At 36.0% G+C, this 22,622-nt stretch overlaps 1 protein-coding gene across 1 annotated transcript; it reads left to right on the forward strand.

The window, feature by feature from the left end:
- The first annotated feature begins 18,818 nt into the window (after nucleotides 1-18,818).
- LOC111988059 (uncharacterized) lies at nucleotides 18,819-22,384 on the forward strand. The gene is made up of 2 exons (XM_024019816.2): nucleotides 18,819-19,992; nucleotides 21,851-22,384. The coding sequence occupies exons 1-2, from the start codon at nucleotides 18,868-18,870 to the stop codon at nucleotides 22,166-22,168; spliced, it is 1,443 nt and encodes a 480-aa protein (XP_023875584.2). The 5' UTR covers nucleotides 18,819-18,867; the 3' UTR covers nucleotides 22,169-22,384.
- Nucleotides 22,385-22,622: the final 238 nt, after the last annotated feature.

The raw sequence follows: 22,622 nt of genomic DNA on the forward strand, positions 1-22,622 counted from the left end.
ACATAAAAATTCTAACACACAGTTTGGTATTAAAACCTTACGTTCCTATCAATGCAATCCTTTTAGTTGTGTTAACGAGGTGCTCGTCAACAACAATTTTTTGACCTTTTTTTGCGTACAATTTTGTCTTTTTCTATAATTTTATGTCTTCTTTTAGTGTGAGACTAACTTTATAGAGAGAAAAAAAAAATGCAAAACTAGTTTAATGTTTTTTTTTTTAATCTAATTTTTTTATTAAATAAAACCTACCTTAATCCGACCTTAAGAGGTACAGGTACAACTGCGGTGCTCGCTATCATTTGCCTTTTATTATTCACGAAAAGATATGAATGCCACCAAAAATATCACTAGTCAGGTAGAAAGAAAGGGAGAGGAGATGGGACCCGAGGGAACTGCGACCTCCTTTATCTCGTACTCTTAACGACTGACGCAAATTGTGACAATCGCATTAAACTGGTTCTGCGACTATTCCCGCAGTGGGAATCATTATTATAGTACAATTTTGTCTTTTTCTATAATTTTATGTCTTCTTTTAGTGTGAGACTAACTTTATAGAGAGAAAAAAAAAATGCAAAACTAGTTTAATGTTTTTTTTTTTAATCTAATTTTTTTATTAAATAAAACCTACCTTAATCCGACCTTAAGAGGTACAGGTACAACTGCGGTGCTCGCTATCATTTGCCTTTTATTATTCACGAAAAGATATGAATGCCACCAAAAATATCACTAGTCAGGTAGAAAGAAAGGGAGAGGAGATGGGACCCGAGGGAACTGCGACCTCCTTTATCTCGTACTCTTAACGACTGACGCAAATTGTGACAATCGCATTAAACTGGTTCTGCGACTATTCCCGCAGTGGGAATCATTATTATTTTAATAACATTGGCCTTTTCGGGGGCTACAGGAACAGCAGAGTCTGCATCTCAAGCCATTTTGGGCCCCACTCTTTGTATTATAACCATGCCTTTCTCTCACCCTCTTTCTCTATCTCTATCTCTATGTAATAAGAGAAAATGCTGGGACCACATCGAAAATGCATAATTGTGTGGCACAAAGTTATGCCATTTTCGGTTGCCTGGCAGGCTAGCACAACTCTTTAATAATACATATTTATTAGTAGCAGAGAGTCGTAGTTATTATTATTAACAAGTCTTAACCTCAGATCCCCTTCCTTCTCAACCATGGCTTTCAAGCGCAGGAATGGTTTACGCAACAAGCACGGCCGCGGCCACGTCAAGTTCATCCACTGCTCCTCCAACTGAGGAACATTGTTGAGCAAGCTAGCTGCATGCGCGGTTAGGGATGTTGAAGAAGCTTGCGTCTGTCTATGACCAGTATGTATGTTCTTCCAAAGCTCGCTGTATGCAAAGATGCAGTACTATATATGGTACTGTGTTTCCTGTGCTATTCACTCACATGTTGTATTTGTGAATCCTGCCCAAACATGGAAAGCTGTTAAGCTTGTCACATATATGCAGCCATGCTGTCGCTCAACTTTTCAGTTTTGTCTAGGAAATCTTAATGGTTTAATTTTCTGTCTTTATGGATGTTTGATTTGGTGAGAATGGGGAATCCACGTATTTATTTGAGTTTTGACATATCTGCTTGATTTGCTATTCTGTCTACCCTCACCAACAAAAAAAACAAAAGTTATTAATTTGTGTTACCAAACAAAAAGAAAAAAGAGAGCAGTACACTAATACTGTAGTAGTAGTGTAATTCTCACTTCTCTGCTAACATTTGCCTTTATTAAAAAGAATAAGTCTAGTATCATTACTTATTATGTGTCACCTATGTGACGAGTTATAATTAATAAAAAAATAATAATAAATTTATATAAAAATATTACTCTATGAACCACAATTTGTCACATAAATAAATTGTAACACAAGTTATGGCCTAGACTTACTCATATTAAAATGCAAAAGCAAATGATGGATTGGAGTAGGACGTAGCATTGGCTGCCGTACGTGTCCGTGCGCTATACGAGTTGAGAGACACTAACTTTCTCATTAAATTTAATATAAATTTTAGTAAAAAATTATAAATGAGATTTCACAAACAAATCTAGATTGAAATACAAGTACGGGTTACCCACTCCTTTGCTCTCACTCTCACTCACGCTGCTCCAAGCGCGTCCCCTACACATACACTCTCACTAGTAAAAGTCACTACCTCGCGCAACACTTGTATAATAGCTTCTACTAGTAGTAGTAGTACCATTCTCGGTTTTTAGCCAAAAAAAAAAGAACTAGTACTTTAGTAATATGCTAGGATCGGCTTGTCTTAACAATTTTTTTCTTTTTGTTTCTTAACCTACTCGGTTATTCATAGTTTTTTTTTTCTTCTTCTTCTTAAATCTCACTCTATTGAGATGCCAACCTACTTCTAAGTTCTATCAACTTAAAAAAAAAAAAAAAAAATTCAATAAAAAAAAATCTTAGCAAATAGACAATAAATTTTAATCGACTTTTAAAAAATAATAATTAAAAAAAATGACTTAGCAAACGGACAATAAATAAAAAGCTGGATCTAAATGGACACCAGACTCATCCAAATATGTTTATATATATAAAAAGACTCATCCAATATTGTCCCTTTGTTCAACTTTCCCACGATGCACCTTGGGAAAAAATAAAAAGAACATTGTTTTTCGTTTTTTGAGCTTTTCTACACTAGCTACTGGCTAGTGCTTTTAGCATATAAGTTGATTTCTTTTCGAAAATGCCATTATATTTTATTTTATTAATTATACCATATCATTTTATAATATATTTAACATTTTAATTTTAATTTTTTTATTTTACTTATTAAAATAATATATTTACATAATAAAATATATTTTTTCATTTTTTGTTTTTTTTCAATTTTCTCATCCATACACGAATGTATCTTCCAAACTTTTCTTTACTTTTCACATACGCGAATGTATCTTCCAAACTTTTCTTTACTTTTCACCTTCTTCCAGACACCTCCACATGCGTATGTAAAGGCAATAAAATATATTCTTTTACTTTTCACCTTCTTCTAGACTTCTCCATTCCTTTATCTTCTATCTTCATTTTGTTTTTTCTTTCTTTGTGTTTTCCCATTCTTTTATCTTCCATCTTCATTTGTTTTGTCTAACCATACCATTTCTTTCTTCTTTTTCTTTCTTTGTGCTTCTCTTTGGTTCGTACTCACTCTCAGGTCCTCATCAACAACTTGTCACCGCTAGTATCAGTGGGTCTCACAAGCTTACAAGCTCCCTCAACCTCTAGCATCGTGCCTTCACTGCCCAATCACCACCATCGTGCCTCCACCATTGCCCACCAAAATCCCATCGAAACAAAAACCCATAAAAAAAAAAAAAAAAAAAAACCTAGATCAACCCCGATCAAAACCTAATCGTGCCTCCACCATTGCCCACCAAAATCCCATCGAAACAAAAACCCATAAAAAAAAAAAAAAAAAAAAACCTAGATCAACCCCGATCAAAACCTAGATAGTTTTTGAGCAAAACCTCGACCGAACCCATGTCACATCGCCACCGCCGCCTCTAGATCCATCATCGGCGAGAATTAACCCAACCCATCTTCACCAAGCTTAAGCAACCCATCATCATTGAAAATCACAGCCCATCATTGGTGAGCTTGAGCAACGCACACCGCCGCCAAACCCACACCAGAATATGCCCACTGTGACAGAGATGTGATGAGAGAGAAAGAGGCTGTAGTGCAAGATCGTAGAAAGGAGATGAAAAACACAGAAAATAAAGAGAGAGAAAAAGTCAGATTGAATCAAGAACTGTTATTTAGTTTTACAATTGTGATACAGTGCAATTCTACATTTGGAATCGCATTGTAGCACACTAGCAAATTTTTTTGCAATAGTCAGGTTTTGCAAGACCGACTGTTGGGGAGTTTTAGGGCTTAAATGCTAAATACTACTACCATATGGCATATGTCATTCCCATTGTGAATGCTCTAAGAGCATTCACATCCAGTATCTAAAAAATATCCCATTTTAACATTCTAAAAGTTACTTTATTAATTATACCATATCATTTTACAACATACCTAACATCCCAACTTTTATTTTCCTATACAATATATTAAAATAATATATCTATATAATAAAATATATTTCATTCTCCCTCTAATTTCTGTCTCCCTTCCTCCCTCTTAACCACTCATCACCTCCATCACCGCAAAGAAAACCCAATACCCCTAGCACAGAAACTCATCCCAAACCCCAAACAAGCCCAACAGAGAAATTCATCCCAAACCCCAAACAACACATCCACCTCCCAAACCCAAATCAACCAAACCATCAACAACACAACCACCCATTGATCCACCATCAACAAAAAAACCACCATCCACCTATCCACCATCAACAATACAACCACCACCCAAACCCAAAACTTTCCAATAACCCCCCGTTGATCCACAAACCATGGCACCACCCTAATCCACCATCAACAACACAACCACCACCCACCGGTACACCACCTCGGCATCGCCCTAATCTACCACATCTTCCACCACATCAAACCCATGAGCTCTACCGACCCATGAGACCCATGATGGCTTGATTCAAGGGAAGAGAGAAAGAGAAAAAGAGGTGAGAGAGAGAGAGAAAGGGAAGAGAGTATGCTTAGTGGAGGCGAGCACGACAAAGTTTTGCTTCATCAATGATGACCAAGACACTAGGCTCACGCCGCTGCAATCATCTGCCCACGCCGACGCACCAACTGATCCACGCCGTGTGATCTGAGAGAGGCTTGCCATCGATTTACATAGAGAGGGACGAGAGAGAGAGAGGGGTTGAATGAGAAAGAGAGAATCAGAAACTAAAAAAAAAAAAAAAGAGGAAGGAAAAAGTCTGACAAGAAGAGAGAGAAAAAGTAATATAATATTATTAATATGTTTACAATCTTGCTACAGTGCCATCGCAAATTTACAATGGCACTATAGCACAATTGTAAAAAATTTTATAATTAAGAGATTGGGTAACGGGGGTTTTAAGAGCTTTGATGCTAAAACATACCTACATATGGCATTTACAAGTCCAAATGTGAATGCTCTAAGTGTATAGCAACCTCAAGATAACAAGGTGAATGAGTTAGGTTGTGTATTAATAACTACCTTAGAGCATTCGCATCTGGTTTCTTCGAAAAATTCTATTTTACCATTTTAAAACCTACTTTATCAATTATACTATACCATTTTACAACAACCCCAACATTCCAACTTTTATTTTCCTATACAACACTTTAAAATAATATATCTATACAATAAAATATATAACCCAAAAAGTAGGAGAGAGAAATTTTGTTGGAATCATTAATAAAAAGTAGGAGAGAGACAATTAAAAAAATGTTTTTTAAGAATACTATTATGCTACAGTAGCATCATCTAACATTTACATCCAGAATCTTTGAACTATTCTATTTTACCATCTAAAAAACTACTTTATCAACTATACTATACCATTTTACAATACACTCAACATCCCATTTCTTATTTATCTCATCTATTCATTACAATATTAATTTCACCAACTCTTTCTTTCTCTTCCTCTTCATAAAAAAATAATTAAAAATACCCACCCACCATCACTGGGGAAAAAAACAATATAAAAATGTATACAAGTTGCTACAGTGCCATCATAAAAATAGGATGACATTGTAGCACAATTGCAAATTTTTTTTGCAATTGCAAGACTAGGTAATGGGGGGTTTTGAGGCACTGATGCTAAATATTACCAACATATGGCATATACAATACCCAATATGGATGCTCTAAAGAAGTAAATAAGATGTTATTGTAGCATAATTGTAAATTTTTTTACAATTACAATACCAGATAATGCATATTTTTGCACACTATTATGATTTTGATGTTAAAAGTCTCTAACATATACCATTTACAAGCTCCAATACTAAGAGTATTCACAACAAAGGTTGTAAATGCTATAAATGCTATTTTTTAGCATCTGAAACCACAAAATGCTACTCCATCAAACATCCTATATCTTAAAATTTTTGCAATCTTACTATAGTGCGCTCTCAAAAATGTGAGCGCATTGTAGCTCAAATCTTATAATTTTTTTTAAAAAAATTTATTGCTCTTTCATCTCTCTCCCTGTACTCTCTTTCTTTTTCTCTCAGTAGTGTCTTCTTCTCTCATTTCTTCTTTCCTTCTCTCACTCGTCTCACTTCTTTTCTCTTTTCTTCTTTCTTTGTTTCTCTTTTCTTCATTCACCGGCATCCACAACTGAAAACCATGGTGGTAGTGGTTCGGCGAAATCGTGAAGAAGATGAGGTCGAGTTTGTGGTTTGTGGGTCTCTGCTGTTGATCGCGGTGGTTGGGTTGTGGTGGTTCGGCGGGCATGGCTGGGTTTGGGTGGGTTTTGTGATTTGATTTTGGGTGAGAAATTTCAAAAATATGCTCTTTCTAATTTTGGGTCTATGATTTCTAACATGGGTTTGTGATTTGTCTAGGTTTGATTGGTGGTTTTGGGTGCTAGGAATCCTAATTTGCAAGGTTGTGGGTGCCGCCAATGATGGTGGCTATGGTTGTGCTGTGGTGGTTTGTGGTTGGGTTTGTGTGGTGGGTTTGTGGGTGATGGGTTTGTGGGGGTTGTTGGTTGCTGGGTGAGGTGGCTATTGGATGTTGGGTGTGGTGGCTGTTGGGTTTTGTTATACCAGTGGTGGTGTTGGTGAGTGGATGTGGTAGTGTGGCACCAACGATGCTGTGAGAAAGAGAGAGACAGATGAGAGATGAAAAATAAAAAATTATTAAAAAATAATAAAGAAACAATATTTAAATGAAATGGTAAAAAAAATAAAAAATAGAAGTTTTGATATAGGATGTATTGTAAAGTGGTGTGTTATATGTTGTAAAATTGGGTTTTGAGATGGTAACTGCTAAGCCCCTGTTTGGCCACCTTTTTTTGCTCACTCAATTTCCGTCACTCAATTTTCATCACTCATCACTCATCACTAATCACCCATCACTCATCACTCATCAGTCATCACTCTAAAATATACACTTGTTTGGCACCATCACTCTATTTCAATAATTCAATATTTTTCACACTATTCATGGACCCCACCTCTGTCACTTGGTCAGATTTTTTTTTTTCTCCATTTTTCTTTCTTCTTTCTCAGTTCTTCAATTCGTTCTTTTTTCATTTTTCATTTTTCTCCCTTTTCACCTCTATCATCTCAGATTTCTCATCCAGAACAAAATTAAACATGCATAAATATATTCTAGAACAAACTCAGATTTCTCAATCATGAAAAAAAAAAAAAAAGCAAACTCAAATCTGCCCAGGCCATTGATGTTGATATTAGGAACCCAGGAAAACCCAGTTCCCACAAACCCGAACTAGTGAAAGAAGAAAGGAAGAAAAAAAAATACTCAGATCACCGAACCCAGTGAAAAAAAAAAAGAAAAAAAAAAAGGGAAGAACACCGGGGAGACCGAACCCAGGAAAAGGAAAAAAAAAAAAAAAAGAGAGGATGAACACCGGGGAGACCGAACCCAGGAAAAGGAAAAAAAAAAAGAAAAGAAAAGGGATGAACTGAAGACCAAACCTAGTGAAAGAAGAAGAAGAAAAAAAAAAAGAATGGAAACCCAGTGAAAAGGAAAAAAAAAAAAAAAAAAAAAAAAAAAAAAGAACCCAAGCCCAGGAAACCAAACCCAAAAACCAACGTGAAGAGAAAAGAAAAGAAAAAAGAATGGAAAAGAAAAGAAGAAAAAAAAAAAAACCAAACTCAGAAAGGGAGAAGTAAAAAAAGAAAAGAAAAGAAGAAAAAAAAAAAAAAACCAAACTCAGAAAGGGAGAAGTAAAGAAAAGAAAAGAAAAGAAGAAGAAGATGAAGAAGAAGAGGAGCAGTGTCCAGACCCGTGAAAGACAAAAGGAAAAGAAAATAAAAAAAGAGAAAAGAAGAAAAAGAGGTAGCAAAAATCTGACGGTGGGACTAGGTTGTAAATCTTATTTACAAGTATGCCATTGAAAACAGAGAATTGAAAACTGAAAACAGCCAAAAGTTGTTTTCAGTTTCCACAACTCATAACTCAAAAAGTTGAGAATTGAGAAATGAAAACAGAGTTATGAAAACAAAAAATTATGCAGCCAAACAAGTATTTGCTATGGGTCCCACCATTTTTGAGAATTGAGTTATGAAAACAGAAAATTGAGTCATGGAAACAAGCCAACCAAACAGCCTCTAAATTTTTTAGAATCCTAGATAAAGATGCTCTAATACTCTTATACTTATAATATTTTCCCTCTTGAATTGAAGGCTTTAATGTTGAAGTCAACAATTATTTTATTAAAGTAAAAAAAAAAAAAACTATAAACAAAATGAAATTCATCACTTTATTTCATTAAAATTGAGAATTTACGTTATGATAGAATATATATATATATATATATAGGAAAATTACATGTTTCTAGTTAGAAATATATGGCTTATGAATATTACATGTATAAAGATAGTCAAAACCCATTGATTTAATTAAGTTCAAATGCTATGTACGTAGGAAAGTGTTAGACACTCACCTTGTTGACGTAGGACCCCAATAATGCATAACATGGATAGGGTTGACTCTAGGATTTTTGTCTAAGGGGTCAATAAGAAACATTATCAATCTTGCGAGCTATATCTCTTTCAATGTACACAGTTAAACAATGATTCATCCATTGATCCCTTATTTGATTACGCAGTTCATTCTTTTTTTTTTTTGAAAAGAGTTCATTCTTGATATGTGTTTACAATTCTTTAATTTATAAGTTTACTATTCTTTAAATGTTTTAGGGATAATTACAACTTACCCACCTGTGGTTTGCTTCAAATTTAACTTACCCACCTATGGTTTCATTTTTGACACTTTACCCACCCGTAGTTCATTCCGTCTATGCTCCATAACCCACCTCTAATTACTCCGTTACTCTAACATGTTTCATCAAAAAACCAAACAAGAAATTAGATCAAACACTACTCTCCCACACACTCTCTCATGCTTGCTCATCCATTCTAAACCCTTGATTCTACATTGCTACCCACCTGATTTTAGACTGTGAATCAACTGGGTTTTGTTTGTGCAGGGACACTGAGGAAGAAGACTCACGAATTCTGGAAGAAGGGGACCATAGATTCTGCAAATTTCTTCAAATAAAAAACACCACTTTGCAAGTATCTATAGCCGAAACCCAACAAAAAACAACACTTACAAAATCTTCATCTGTTTCACCTGAAAAAAGCCCAAAGAAATTATTATTTGCTCCTAAAGCACAATCTAACTAAAAATCTAAAATGTTTATTGCAAAGCGTGATCAATCTCTAAAGGTTTCCCCAAGTCCATGTTGTAAATAACTTCCAAAATATTTCCATTTATTATAAAGAATTCCAGCATGACAATGACCAATTCATATTTTTCCAAAGAGCATTGAGATCCTAGTGTCAATTTTTTATTTCAAGAATTTCCAACTTAGACAAGAAATTTGCTAATTGCTTCTAGAGTGGCATACAGTTTCAACATAGCTGCATGTTCTTACATTAAATGCCTTGGAGCACTATTGACCTTCAACTTATTCTACTTAAGCAGTAACCATTTAAAAAGGAAAAAGGGTAAATTACACCAACCCAGAGTTGACTAAAATGTTCCCAAACATGAATCTATGGTCTCCTTCTTCTAGAATCCGTGAGTCTTCTTCCTCGATGTCCTTGTACAAACAAAACCCAGTCAATTTGCGGTCTAAAATCAGGTGGGTAGCAATGTAGAATCAAGGGTTTAGAATGGGTGAGCAAGCGTGAGAGAGTGTGTGGGAGACGAGTGTTTGATCTGATTTCTTGTTCGATTTTTTGATGAAACGTGTTAGAGTAACGGAGTAATTAGAAGTGGGTTACGGAGCATAGACGGAATGAACCACAGGTGGGTAAAGTGTTAAAAAATGAAACCACAGGTAGGTAAGTTAAATTTGAAGCAAACCATAGGTGGGTAAGTTGTAATTATCCCAATATTTTATAATTTTATTGTCTTTAGTGTTAATATACTGACCCACTCACTTAGCCAACAACCACTCCCACTCACAAGTCACAAATTTGTCAAATAATCAAATTGCAAAAAAAAAAAAAAAAAAAAAACTCATAACTCAAAACTTTATATCAAAACAATGCAAACACTATTACAGTAATAGTAAAGGGTAAAAACACAAGAAAAAATGTCAATTTGTCAAAAACTCAAAACTCAACAAAAAAAATCAAGACACTATAACCCCCTGCCAGCGGCCCACCCACACACACAATCAGAGACTCAAAACTCAACAAAAAAAATCAAAAGACTCAAAACTCAACAAAAAAAATCAAAAGACTTATCTCCTAAAAGACTCATCAGTTTGACTTTGACAGTGTATAACCCCATTCAGTTTATAGTAGAGTCCTAAAAGTCCTAAAAGACTCATCTCCTACAACCCCTCTCTCTCCATTAGGACTGTGTAAATCCTTATCAGTTTATTCGTGCAACTTACATTCTCTATATCCTTATCATATCCATGTATAACCCCACTCACACGGTGATTCAGGGAAAGAGTCTCTTCAAAAAGTAGATCAAAACACTATAAACACACACTCTCACAGTGAAAGAAAGAGAGAAAGAGAAAGCTGAAAAACCAAATCAAGCGGCGGGCCGGTAGCAAATCAAAGATAGTCCAAGTAGCGGCAGAAGGCAGATCCTTGGGGTTATGCAAAGGCAGATTATGTGTGAAGCAGAGAAGAGGCCGCCTTTTTCCTTTAGGTTTGGGGAGTGAAACTGAAGAAGGATAGTGGGAGAGCGGCAAGTTCTTACGTTTTATTTGGCTCCTTTTTTATTTATGATTTTTCAAATTTTGATTTATGCTTATGGGCTTTTTATTTTTGAGATTAAAGACCAAAAATTTTCTATTGGACCTTTTTTTTAGAGTTTAAGCTGGGCTTTAAAAAAAGGGTCAAGTTCAAGGTGAAGGTGTGCATATACGTCCCCCCAAGGTTTAATTTTTTTTTTTTTTTTAATATATATATTTAAAAAAATTCGGGACATGGGGTTCATTTGAACCCCCTAACTACAACATAGCGCCACCCCCTGAACATGGATGATAATTATGTGGCATGGTAATGGGGCATGAGAGAGTGACATGGCATAAGACCAACCAAGCCTAAGGGCTAAATTTCACATGTGCCATATGATTATTGTAGCTAAATCCACTTGTACCAAGTTTATTGTAATATTTAACATTTGAAGGGAAAATTAGTTAGTGTCACATGTACATGCTAAATTTTAGAAAGTTGTTAGAAGTAGAAGTCATGTGCTTCATTAAATCTAGTGTGTGATTAATATGTAACAATTGTATTCAAGCATGTGATAAATGTAAGTTAGTTATGGATGATGTAATCACCAATACTAACACTTACAATATAAATATTAAATATCCATAATACATGCATCTTAAAGGAAGAGCTTGTTATTAAATTTCATAATTTCATATTCAACAATACTATGAGCACACCCATTTTCACAATTTGATGACTTTTTTTTTTGGAGAAGAAATATGGATCCACTTTATTAAAATGTGAAAAATTACGGTGTTACATCAACATAAACTAGGTAGGAAATGTCTGGTGGAACAAATTCCATCCATACAGATAAGGGGGAAGACTTTCTAGCTCTCCTAGCTAAAGCATGAGCTACTCCATTGCTCTACTGCCTAACATGAGAGAAAGAACAGGTTTGAAACAAACCCATTAAAGACTTACAGTCTTTTTCAATGTGTCCAATACTAGACTGGTCTGGACAGTCACCCACTAATGCTTTTACAACAAGCTCCGAGTCTCCTTCAAAGATGGCCTATCTCAAGCCCAACTCCTCCAAAAAGATCATTGCCCTCCTTGCTACCATCGCCTCAAACACTTCCACTGTTGAAGGCATGGCAATTTTTTTTGCTAAGGAGGCCATGACCTGTCTCGATTTGTTCCTCACGACAACTTCGATCCCAACTTCTTCTTCCTCCACAAAGTATGCTCCATCATAATTCACCTTGTAAGTACCTTGTGTTGGTGGTGACCAACGCTGGGTCTGTGCCTTTATCCTCTCGGGTTTGCTATCTAATTTTCCTTGGAATTTCACTAGTACAGATTCTACCGCTTCAAGGAGCTTCTTAGGTGGCAAACTTGGCTCATTGAAATGACATTTGTTATGTCTACACCATATGAACCATGCTAAAACTGTGAACAACTCAATATTTTCCTTATGTTGCCTTACTAAGAACACCAAGTCCGCAAAAGAACCCAAAACCAGGTGTTGGCTTCGTAACTTATTAAAATTGAGACCCCAGCAACATTGTGCTTTGTCGTAGTCCCATAGAGCGTGGAGAGCAGTTTCACTTGCTTTCCCACAGTTGCTACACAAAGGAAAGTTTACTACTTTACACCGGTGCAAATTTGCCAAAGTTGGGAGGGACTTAGTGCATGCTCGCTAGCAGAAATGCTTTATTTTATTTGGAATCCACAAACTCCAAATTACCTCCAGAAGTTCCTCAGGTCCTTGCTGCTTGAGCCCGATGCAACCTCCCTATTTTCTAGTTCTCCTAGTAGCTGATATCCAGTTTTTACCGAGTAGTTACCGTCTCTATTCTGTGGCCATACAAGCCAGCCTCCCTGCATCGTTCTGCATAATGGTATGGCCTTAATTCTCTAAGCCATAAAAGGGGCAATTTTTTGATCAATCATTTGCCCATTCCAGTCCTTTGTTGTCTAATCAATGAGGAAGCAAATGGTGGAGTCATCTCCAAGAGCTAACATGTGTGGTACTACTTTTGTTGGGAACCAACCAAGAATCCAATTGTCATGGAACACCAATATTTGTGAACCATCACCAACTCTCCACATCATCCATTTTTCAATGACATGCCTTGCTTTAAGTATACTCTGCCAAGAAAATGATCCCTTATTGCTTCTTGGTTCAAACACCGAACCTGAAGGGGAATATTTTGTACTGAACACCTTATACAGCAAGGAAGTTTTATTAGTTTGTAGCCTCCATATTTGTTTGGCTAGCATAGCCTCACTGAATCTAACCAAATCTTTAAACCCTATTCCTCCCTCTGATTTTGGTTTGCATAGTATTTCCCAACTCTTCCAATGGATTTTTCTTTGGCCACCACATTTGCCCCACCAAAATTTTCTTATTTGCATTTCAATCTCTTTGCACAATCCCACTGACAATTTGAAGCAACTCATTGTGAAAGTAGGGATAGCTTGTACCACCGTATTAAGCAAGATCTCTCTCCCTGCTTAAGATAGGAGTTTTTCTTTCCAATCTTGAAGCTTTACTCACACCCTTTCCTTAATATAATTGAGATTCGCTTTTTTATTTTTCCCCACAACAGCTGGCAATCCAAGGTACTTTTCATATTCCTTGATTTCTGGGACCCCTAGAAAATTTAGAATTTCTCCTTTCTTATCATCAGCCATTGCTTTGCTAAAGAAAAACGTTGTCTTCTCTCGGTTTATTTGTTAACCAAATGCCCATATATTGATAGGATGTGTAAGATGGCTTGCAAATCTTCCATCCTTGCTCGGCAAAATAAAAAACTATCATCTGCAAAAAATAGGTGAGTAATCTTTGGTCCATTTTTACATAATGAGAAACCTCGAATAAGATCATCCCTTGCAGCCCTTTGAATCATTCTATTCAAGCCTTCCGAACATAATAAGAAAAAATATGGTGACAATGGGTCCCCCTGGCGAATTCCCCTAGTAGGAGAGATTTCACCTTTGGGTTCCCCATTTACTAAGATTAAGTAGGACACAGTGCTGATGCATTCATGGATGAGGGTCAACCAAGTACCACAAAAACCTTTTCATTTTTTTCATAATTTCAATAAAAAATCGCCACTCCACTCTGTCATACGCCTTTCTCATGTCTAGCTTTAAGGTTGTGAAATCTGCTTTCTTTGATTTTTGTGTCTTCATATGGTGTAACAATTCAAAGGCCAACAAAATATTATCTAAAATAGCTTTATTAGATTGAAAAGCACTTTGTGACTCAGAGATAAGATCTGGCAGAACTTTTTTGAGCCTGTTAGCAACAACCTTAGATACAAGTTTATATATGACATTACAAAGAGCTATGGGGCAAAATTCTAAAACTACAAAAGGACTTTTAACTTTGGGAATTAAAGTTATAAAAATGCGATTAATGGAAGGAAGGATAGAACTTGAATTTAGGCAATCTAGGATTGCACATGAAACATCCTCTCCAATAGATGGCCAAAATTTTTGGTAGAACAAATGGAGCAATCCATTGGGTCCTGGTGCCTTTAACAGTGCCATTTGTTTTAGTGCTTCATCCACCTTGGCCTTAATAAGCTCAGCAGCTAACATAGCATTTTGGTCCTCGGTGATAACGGTGGGTATTGCCATTAGAACTTCCTCCACATGTGATGGTGAGGCCGATGTGAATAGTTTTTGATAATAATCATTCAGGATGTTTGAGATCTCCTCTTCATTGGTGCATTCTATCCCTACTTCAATTTTCAACTCCTTAATTCCATTTATCTTGTATCTGTGAGATGCTCGATTGTGAAAGAATTTTGTGTTTTGGACCCCCTCTTTTAGCCACAAAGCCCTTGACCTTTGTTTCCACATCTTTTCCTCCTTGATCAACAGTCTATTTATCTCCCATTTTAATCAATTTACTGCTTCCATTGTTCCTCCCTTGATTGCCCTCTATTCCACTTGCCTAAGTTGTTGCTTTTTTTTTCTTTCTTTCAAGGTACAGGTAATACTCCCAAAAGAAACCCGGCTCCACTGCTTTAGTTTTGCTTGACACTCCTTTATTTTACCTTCCACTTGAGCAATCGGGTTGCCTGGGAAATTTTGCCTCCAAGCTAAATCAATGACATCACTACATCTTGCATCCTCAAGCCACATATGTTCGAATCTCCATGGTTTTCACTACTTAATTTGAATCCCTTTTGGCAGAATGATTAAGGGCTAATGATCCGAAGACCCACATTCTAAGTACACAACCTTTGTTGCAAGAAACATGTCTATCCAATCAGTGGTGGCGACTGCACGATCTAGCCTTTGCCATATTGTGTGACCCCCTCCTGTTCCCTTATACCAAGTGTATTTTCCTCCCACAAAACCCTAGTCAACTCATATTTGTCAAGCACATCCTGAAAAGCTTCAATTTGTCTGATTGGTCTGAACCTTCCTCCCAATTTTTCATCTGCCTTTGTAATTTCGTTAAAGTCTCCTGCACACAACCATGAAAGAGTGAACTTACTTTTTAATCTTCTCAGCTTTGCCAAGTTTCATGTCGATTCCTTGTGTCTAGCTCACCATAAAAACCAGTAAATCTCCATTCGTCTTCCTTCCCCTTATTCACTATAGCATCAATATGGTTGGAGGAGTATGTATCAATGGAAAAATCACACTCCTCCTTCCAAATAATAGCCACTCTGCCTCCTCTACTTGCTTTTGATACTTCAATCAATCCTTCAAATTTATACCGAACCTTAATTTCTTCCAGCCTAACTTTGACAAGCCATTTTTCAGCTGAGAACATGACTAAAGGATCTTGTGCCCGAATCAAATCTCTAAGCTCTTGATTTGTCTGTAGGTTTCCAAGCCCACGACAGTTCCAACATAGGATATTCATTGCTTCTAGCGGGGTTGATTGTCAACCACTGCCAATTCAACTGTAATATCTTGATCATCATAAGAAACCTGATTCCTCTTCCTGGGTAACTCAGAATCAAAAAGTTTAGCACTTGTGCATTTCAATGTTTTCAAAAAGTTTTGGTGGGTCCATCTAATCCATAGTAGGCAAAACAGGTCCATCTAATCCATGATGAGATGTTGAGTTGGTGTATGCTATGAGATGATGTATGTTAGGATGAGATAAGATGTTGGATGCAATAGAACTATATAGAGTGTGTGAGTGTGTATGCTTGATTAGGATAGACTATTACAGGATTCCTCAATAGAATTAGGATACAAAACACAATGAGTGGAGGTTGGCTCATAGGTTGGCAGGGGTAGGTGCCTAACACTTTCCCAGTTGGTTCCTAGACATAAACAAGATGGCGACTCCCAAACTTTTCACCTTTGGTCCACTTAGTTAAGGCATATTCCCTAGAGCAATGCAAGAGCCCATGACTGAGCGGTGCATTCACACCTACCCATTCTAACCTCTCAAACTTCTTTTAATAAAGTAACAATAAGTGTTCATATCAACTTCTTCTTTTCTTTTTCAGCCTACGTTTTTGAGTATTTATTTATTTATTTATTTTTTTGGATAAACATGCATCATACACGGCTACACCATTTTTTTTCATAATAATAAAGTAAAAAATTTAATTGTTTTATTTTTTTATATATAAAATAACAAAAAAAAAAAGCTAATATCTATCTATTAACGGAAGCTAAAAAAAGTCTAATTTATATAACGTTAATTATTTTTGTTTTCCTTTTCTTCTTGTTAATGTTAATTGTTCTTTTCTTTTTGGGAAAAGTAACTGTGGGGCCAAAGAATCTGGCAACCCCGGCCTATTTCATAATGAGCCCAAGGCCTACGCCGAGGAGGAAGAAATGTCCAGGGACGAACAAAGAGAGCCCAAAGTGTCGAGGAGCATAGCCAAGGATAATCCTTTTCTCGGTCAACCAAGATCATAGAAGGGAAGAGTGGCACACCATCAAAGGCAGCCTCCCAGAGCATTCCAAAAAGAAGGACGAGTAGATGGACCAGCCATGGGAGCATAGTGGAAGAGCAATCCAAGGAGAAACTGTCATCTTCGCATTAAATGCCCACAACTAACGTTCTGGCTGCATTAATGAGGAAATGACCCCTGAACAGAGCTGCCTCGATTACTGCAACTCATAGAACGTCAGAGAAGGCGTCTGATGGGATAGGCACTCAAGTATAAGCTTGGATGATCAACAAGTAGAAAGTCAAGATCGTTTAAAGAGGACTATATAATAGGAGCAACCCACCATAGAAAGGGGGCATGAGGGCTATCTCAAGAACTCTCGCAACCATCGCCATCCAATATACACAAAAGTAGAGCTCCTTGGACTGGGCCGAGGACAAGCTTTCTTCGATAAACTTAACCAATTTCTGTTTGATCAACATAAAAACCCGTTTTAACTGTTATCTATGCTCTAAAGCCTAGCTCTATAACTCACTCTTTGCAAATTCATTGTAACAGGTCCACTGGACCAAGATCTCACTCATTTTTGGGCTTAGTCCGAAAATCGAGACCCTACAGTAACCAGAATATATATATATATATATATATAAATAATTAAGGTAAACTAAAAATATATAATTTCTATAATATTAATTATTTTTTTTGGATAAAGTTACCGAAAAAAAAAAAAACTAATATACAGATTAAAATTGTTACACAGGTATGCTAAACTTTTTATTTTACATAGTATTTTTCATTGAATTCGTAGAATTTTTATTTTACTATCATTATGGTTGCCCGTAGGAGTTTCCAACCGTGGTTGGCTATTTGATAGTTTTAATAGCATTAATTCTGACTAATATCATAAATTGGTGTTTAGTTATTTGTGGTGTTTGGTGTTGTGATAATTTGTTAAGTATTAAATTAAGAAATACTAGCCTCATCTTATGTGTAAAGATGAAACTCTTTTATTTTTATTCTTTCGGGTTTTGTGTCATAATTGTCATTTAGTCTAAATTTGAGGTTTGTACGCTTGTTCACAAATATCATGCATTTGCAAACTACTGATATAATCGAGAGTTTTACGAGACTAATTCCAAAAAATGAACACCTGATAGCATTGAAATCACATATTAAATTTGTTCATTTTTTTAAAGCTAATTTCAGGAGAATGGACAATTTTGACACTAAACCCAAAAAATAAAAAGACAAGATAAGGAGGTTCGTTGTATTTCTTCTTCGATTCATTCTGTTATCCGCTCCTCATTGATTGCTGGTCTCTATAATAAAAGAAAAAGGAAAATACAAGGGATGGTTATTATTCATTTCTTTTGTTCAAGGCCTTGTAATTACCTAGTTAATCCACTTGGAGCATACTAACAAGTATAAAAAGTAAAGGTAGGGTAAGATACCTTTTAATTTCTGCAATTTTTAGAGGTAAGACATATAATATTTAAAAATCAAATAAATATGAGGTGTTGCACATGAGTATAAATAAATAAATAAATAAATAAAATTGGAGCATTAAATTGAAATGTCCCTAAAAAATAAAGAATAGAATCCTTTTCCATACCTTTTATATTTTAAATTTAGAAAATGCTAATGAGTGTCTTAGGGCATTGGTTAAGAATCTAGTTAAAGAAAGTTTTTATGGAGAAGATAAAAAACCAATTAATGTTTTGACAACTTTTTTCATTTTCTATAAAAGTGATGTTAAAATTTCTTAAAATGAATTTTAACTAGTGCCCTAAAGACATTCTTAGCATGACGCTTAAAATTTTTAATTGGCAAAAGATAAAAGTGTGGAACAAATAAGAGGACATAAAATTTTGGGCAATGTTTACTTCACAATTCAGTGTTCACACACTCAACACAGCCAGTGTGCAACAGGATTTAGCCTAGAAAGTTTATTCAAAACCAAAAAGCAGTTTGAGAAAACAATAGTTGAAAACATTGTGAGGCCGACAAGTTCGACACGATGCAAGTGCAAGGCCAGGTGGCTACATAGGCACACTAACACCTGTCAGTTGCTACGTGCAACGTGTGCAGCCCCCCAATGAAATCGCATACTCTTAAAACCGCATCTGAAGTCTTTATTACCAAAACTCCATTGACGAATTCAGAAATCTAGGAAAAAACAAGATGATGAATCTTTTAGCGTTGTGTCTCGTTGTTACATCACTAGTATCAGCAGGAGTCTGGTCTCCAACTCCTCCAAGCCCAGCAGAGGAGGATGTTATAGTTAAAGATGGGCATAGAGTGATAGTTGTTGAGTATGATCAAGGTGATCATCCCAACACAAAAGTCTCTATCTCACCAGAACAACAACACCAACACCATGAAACACCACCAAATCCCATGGAGAAGATCAAAGAAGCCTCCTCTGTCCTTCCGAATCTTGGTCAAGGCCTTTCACAACCATCAGAAAGAACCACCACTACTACTCCTAAGGAACTCATATGTGATGCTTTTGGTAAATGCAAGCACAGGATTGCAAGCGCAATGGCTAAGGCTAAAGATAAGGTCTCGCAGACGGCACACGAAGCGATTGACAAGACAAAGGAAACCACACATGAGGCCATTGCCAAGGAAAAAGAGATGGCACATGAGATGGGAGACGCCGTAGGCGATGCTTTAGGTAAAGCGAAAGAAACAGCATCGAAGAAAGCTCGCGATGTTGAAGAAGGCGCTAAAGAGCGAGCCGAGGATGTGATGGAAAAGGCGAAGGCAGTGAAGGACAAGGGAAAGACAATTGGGAAGGATATAGCGAGGGATTTATCAGATAAAGTGGAGATGGCAAAGGAAGATGTGGTGAAGAAAGCCAAAGAAACCAAAGACAAAGTCAAGAGTGGTGCGGACAAGTTGAAGAGAGAGAGCCAAAAGGAAGTTGGTGGTGCAATTCGTCGAGGACAAGAGGTTGGGCATGGTGCTTTGAATTATGCAACATCACCGGCTTTGATGGGGGTGATGAACTTGTTGGGTTTGGCCACTGCTTATGGGATGTGCGTGTGGGTTACTTTCATATCGAGTTATGTATTGGCGGACGCGATTCCGAGGCAGCAGTTTGGGTTGGTGCAGAGCAAGATATATCCTGTGTATTTCAGGTTCATGGCTGGTTGCATTGGGTTGGCTTTGTTGGGGCATTTGTTGGGCAATAGGCACAGATTGCTCTCAAACAAGGTTGAAATGTTTCAGACCTACAATTCGTTGGCTTCGCTATTTATGGTTTTCGTCAATTCTATTTACTTGGAGCCACGAGCCACTAAGGTAACTCGCATTCTCATTTCCCTTTGCAATGCTATTGCTATGTGTTATGATAAAGTAATTCAAACGTGAAACATTCATTTATCGCATACTCTGTGTCTTTGTTTAGATATTGGCTATAGATGGTCAACAGTTGCATCATATTTATCTGGTTAGGCTTTCTTTGCTATGTGGTCTCATTCCTTTTGTGGCATGTGAATTCCGTCACAAGAAATATGGGGCCTCCATTGCAGAGCAGGGGTAGAATTTTGCCAAGATAATTCGAAGGCACAAAGTAGTCTATACTCTATAGCGACGTCACGGGCCCATTTTTTATAAAGACTAGTGCAAGACTGGGTTTATGCACAAAACACAATGATAAAAGTTTCTTTGTTGTGCAAAATAACGATATCAAACAACTTTATAAAATAATTATGGGCCTCAGCCCAAAGTCTTTTAAACTAGAAAGCCTTTAATGAAAGACTCTGTTTTTTAGGTTTTTTGTTTTTTTAAGCATGTTTCCAATTTAGTTACGACAATGCTACTGTTTTCAAACTTTAAAAATATTTATAAATAATAATAAATAATTTACAACTTGTGTGAAATGATAAATTGAGATATCACTTTGGATTCCTATTCATTGCACTTTTATTTTACACTAATCTGTTGTGTCACTAGACTTGTCCAAAATGGAAGTTTGGATGGGGTGCATATTAAATATTTATGAAATAGTAGCATAAGTAAATTGAATCATATGTCAGTCTATGTGCCTGCAAGTCCACGTGGGTCTTATGTTCCACAAATTCCCAACTATTCGTTTCATCACCTAGCACTAATCGATATGGCTGGAAAATAAGTTGAGCTGTTTATCTCGATATTGGGAAAAACTTGTTTGTGTAGGCTTATTTAGCTTATAAATTAAACTATAATCTAATTTTGGACTTTGTTATCTAATGAGCTGAATCCAAAGAAGCTACATTCAAACAAATTAACATGTTTTCCTAAAAAAAAAAAAAAAGGATTTTATTAATGTGAGCCCTTAAGGCACACATTAATTTTCATTTTTGGAAAAAAATTTCTCGAGAATTGAAAAAATAATGACAATTTTTTCAATTACCGAGAAAATGTTTCCAAAAATAGAAAGTTTAATGTGTGCCCTTAAGACATACATTAACCGGACCCAAAAAAAAAGTAACATGTTTGGTTTATTGTGCTTGTTATATTGTTTTTCATATATATTAATTTACTAATGAAATTCAATTAAATTTTAATAACATAATATTCTTAACTATAATTTGGTTATTAGTATTTAGCTAACATATTCTAAAGGGTAAAAATCTTAATCATTTTTATTTTTACTTTATATTAGGAAACGATAAATTAATGAAATTGCTAGTGAACAAATTTGAACTTGGTCGACTGGATAAAGCAACAATGAACAAGCTTGAATATATAATTTATTTTGATTATGGGCTTGAGGTCAACTTGTTTTTGAAACTAAAAAAAAAATTGTCATCTCCTATCTCTCCTGTTTTTTATTTTTTTATTTTAAATTTAATTTTTTTTTTAAATACGTTGTAGAGGAGAACCCCAACTTGACATATTTTGGATTGTAAATGTTACCGTCTGGAATATGTCATGTGTCCTTCGCTAGCTAGCTTCACTACTTTCATGTAAGATTGGTATATATATGTAGGCTTTCATTGTCCAAGAAAGAATTATACTAGATGGTAAGTTAAATTGAAGGCATCGGATCATTTGAGTTTAAGGTTTTGGAGATTAGTCAAGCTTTCAAAATAAATACACAATGGTTTATGGACGTATGTATTGTTATTTGATACATATTGACTTGAATTTCCATTGATTTGTGTGCGCATTACAGGTGATGTTTGAGAGGATGAAGCTGCAGAAGGAGGAAGGAAGAGGAAGAGAGGAATTAACTGCTGAACCTGGACAGGTCTCTGAGTCGTCGCAGCCAGTAGCTGCTGAGCCTGGAGCTTCAACTAAAACTAGCACAACTGCTCCTGCAGTGTCCTCACCGGCGGCCTTAGAGCACGAAGTGGTCAGGTCTCGGATTGTTAGCCTAAATGACAGGCTTAAGAAGCTAAACAGCTACTCTTCTTTCCTCAACATTCTGACTTTAATGGCTCTCAGTTGGAACCTTGTTTACCTCGGCCAGCGTCTTCACTTGACCTGCTAATGGAACTTGCTGTTACATATGCTGCTCTCTCTACTCTAATCTCTTTAGTTTTGTAACATGCTCTCAGATTCGTGAACTCAACTAAACTTTCTTTTTAAGTATTCTGTATGATTTTATTGTATTGTGGTGTCAAAGTGTAGGTTCTGCTTCTTTTTCTTTAGATATTTGTAGTTAGTAGATGATAATGATCTAAGTCATGGCATTGGTATTAATCCACGTGATAATCTTTTGAATATAGAATAAAAAAAAATTGTCATCTCCTATCTCTCCTGTTTTTTATTTTTTTATTTATTTTAAATTAAATTTTTTTTAAATACGTTGTAGAGGAGAACCCCAACTTGGACTATTTTGGATTGTAAATGTTACTGTCTGGAATATGTCATGTGCCCTTCGCTAGCTAGCTTCACTACTTTCATGTAAGATTGGTATATATATGTAGGCTTTCATTGTCCAA

The sequence above is a fragment of the Quercus suber genome, unplaced genomic scaffold (genome assembly GCF_002906115.3).
Source record: "Quercus suber isolate HL8 unplaced genomic scaffold, Cork oak 2.0 scaffold_385, whole genome shotgun sequence".
Lineage (NCBI taxonomy): Eukaryota > Viridiplantae > Streptophyta > Magnoliopsida > Fagales > Fagaceae > Quercus > Quercus suber.

What these genes read in the sequence shown, in the direction of transcription:
- LOC111988059 (XM_024019816.2), top strand. Translation starts at nt 18,868, where the DNA reads ATGATGAATCTTTTAGCGTTGTGTCTCGTTGTTACATCACTAGTATCA. An exon ending in TGGAGCCACGAGCCACTAAG is followed by an intron (nt 19,993 to 21,850) that starts GTAACTCGCATT and finishes TGCGCATTACAG; the next exon opens with GTGATGTTTGAGAGGATGAA.